This window comes from Bos javanicus, chromosome 10 (assembly GCF_032452875.1).
Source record: "Bos javanicus breed banteng chromosome 10, ARS-OSU_banteng_1.0, whole genome shotgun sequence".
NCBI classification, from domain to species: domain Eukaryota; kingdom Metazoa; phylum Chordata; class Mammalia; order Artiodactyla; family Bovidae; genus Bos; species Bos javanicus.
Window position 1 is genome coordinate 23,212,374 of NC_083877.1, and position 2,621 is coordinate 23,214,994.

General features: G+C 43.0%; 1 gene segment (V, D, J or C); it reads right to left on the reverse strand.

The window, feature by feature from the left end:
• Positions 1-1,295: 1,295 nt before the first annotated feature.
• Positions 1,296-2,303, reverse strand: LOC133255304 (T cell receptor alpha variable 22-like). The segment is given in 2 exon segments: positions 1,296-1,860; positions 2,049-2,303. Coding segments are annotated over 2 exon segments (471 nt in total).
• Between the last annotated feature and the right edge of the window lie 318 nt (positions 2,304-2,621).

Below are 2,621 nucleotides of genomic sequence, written 5' to 3' on the forward strand. Positions count from 1 at the left end.
CATCTTGGGTTCACGGAAAAATTAAAGAGAGGACGCAGAGGTTTCCAATATACTTCCCACTCCCAGACTTGCATAACCTCTCTTCTTATCAACTTCCACATGAGACTGGTCTATTTCTCACAACTGATGAGCCCATATTAACACATTATAATCACCCAAAGTCTACAGTTTACCAGGATTCACTCTTGGTGTTGTACATTCTATGGGTTTACACAAAGGTGTAGTGGCATGTGTTCACCATTATAGTACCACGGAGAGTAGTTTCACTCCTAAAAATCCTTTGTGCTCTGCCCATTCATCCTTCCACTCCCCTCAATCCTTGCAATCACTGGTTTTCACTGTCTTTATAATTTTTCATTTCCCAGAATGTCATATAGTTGGAATCATATAATAGGCAGCCTTTTAGATTGACTTCTTCACTTAGTATCATACATTTAAGTTTCCTCTGTATTTTTATGGCATGACAGCCCATTTCTTTTTAACACTGAATAGTATTCCATTGTTTGGACGTACCACAATTTACTTATGCATCCTCTTGTTGAAGGACATCTTTGTTAGTCCCAAATTTTGGTAATTATGAATAAAGCTGCTATGAACTCCCATGCTTTCTCTTAGCTTGTGGCAACTGCCATCAGTGTTTGGTGCTCCTTGGCTTTCAGACACATCACTCCAGTCTCTGCCTTGTCTCAACATAAAAAGTTATTTTTCTCATATTTGTTATTCAGTTCAGTTCAATTTGCTCAGTCGTGTCCGACTCTTTGCGACCCCATGAATCGCAGCACACCAGGCCTCCCTGTCTAGCACCAACTCCTGGAGTTCACTCAGACTCATGTCCATCGAGTCAGTGATGCCACTCAGCCATCTAATCCTCTGTTGTCCCCTTCTCCTCCTGCCCCCAATCTTCCCCAAGCATCAGAGTCTTTTCCAATGAGTCAACTATTCTCATGAGGTGGCCAAAGTACTGGAGTTTCAGCTTCAGCATCATTCCCTCCAAAGAAATCTCAAGGCTGATCTCCTTCAGAATGGACTGGTTGGATCTCTTTGCACTCCAAGGGACTCTCAAGAGTCTTCTCCAACACCACAGTTCAAAAGGATACCAGGACTCAAAAATCTGAATACAGACTTTAAAAACATTGCATTTAATTCCCTTTTCACTTTGAAGGAACACACACGTGCAGTTAACCAAAAAATTGAGTCATCTCTTTATATTTGTTGATCACCATATATTTTTCCAAGCATTTTCCATCACAGAAATTTGTATGTAGCTTACATTTTATCTGTCAGGTGCACTAGATTGTTTTAACAGGACACTGAATATTGGCATCTACATCAGTTATGACAATGGCTCCATATTAGAGCTTTGTATGCATGAGAGATTTCTGGGAAGAAGAAGGGCAAAAAAAAAAAAAAAGTGAAATGACAGTCCTGAAGGATCTGATCTTCAGAGGAAAAAATGCTGAATTATGAATCTGGAAACCCAAAGAGGTAACAAGGGTACTTGAACGGTGTAGTACTGTGGAGGGCTGGGGCTGAGGCAGCTGCAGTTTGGGTACAGGCTGCAGGCTGCCTGGGAGCACTGTGCCTCCACCACACAGAGGTAGGTGGCTGAGTCTTCCAGCTGGGAGGCTGTGATGTGTAGGGTACTATACCGCTCCTTAGAATTCACTGTGGAACTCATCCTTTCATTCTTCTTCGTCCCAGAAGCTATGAAAAACAGCCTGGTGAGGCTGCCTCTGGTATTCTGCTGGAACCACTGCACACTGTTCACTGTGTCAGAAAAATTGCACCTCAGAGTAGAGTTGGCTCCCTCCTGGAGGCTCAAGACTGAAGGACTCTGCTCCACCTTCACTCCCCTCACCCCTGCTTGGAAAGAGAGAGAAGCAAACACATATGATGTCACGGATAGGGTTTCCACACCAGAAAAGTATCTCAGGAAACACCTGAGGATGTAGGACCATCTAGGAGCTCCAGGTCAGCTTTCCTCCCCTCCCTCCCATTGACAGCTGTGGACACTCCCCAGTTCCCTATCTGGGATGACCCCAACTCACAGCAAATCTGGACCCACAGAAACCCTATCAGGGCTCCCCATTTTCTCTTCATGATCCCTTGCCCAGTTACTGAGGTGCCTTCGCCCCTACTCTGAAGAATATACAGTCTTGGGGCCAGAGAAATTTTGTTCTTACTGTGAGTATGTTCCACCAGAATCACTGAGTACCAATCACATCTGAGGTGAGTCAACTCACTTAACAGGAAACTCCACCCACCGTGGCCTAGTGAGACTGCAGTAAGGTCAGCAATTTCTCCAAAATTGAGGTTTGGGGGGACAGAGCAGAGAGGTAAAAGAAATATTTCTGATATGTGAAGTCGTAAAGAATTTTTCTTTCTTAAAAGACTATATGTAAGAGAAGATTGTGGGATAGTGTGTGAGGAAAGGTAGATGGTATTTCTACAAGAATTGTGTCAGGATGGATTACGCAGAATCTTGAGGAATTATACGGAAGGATGACCCATTTTTCAAATTGCATAGTTTGGCAGAGACTTTGATAATTTGGTTATGTGAAAATTCTGATCAAGGAAAACTATCTGATACATGCATTGTTTATTGCAGAAGTAAATACAAT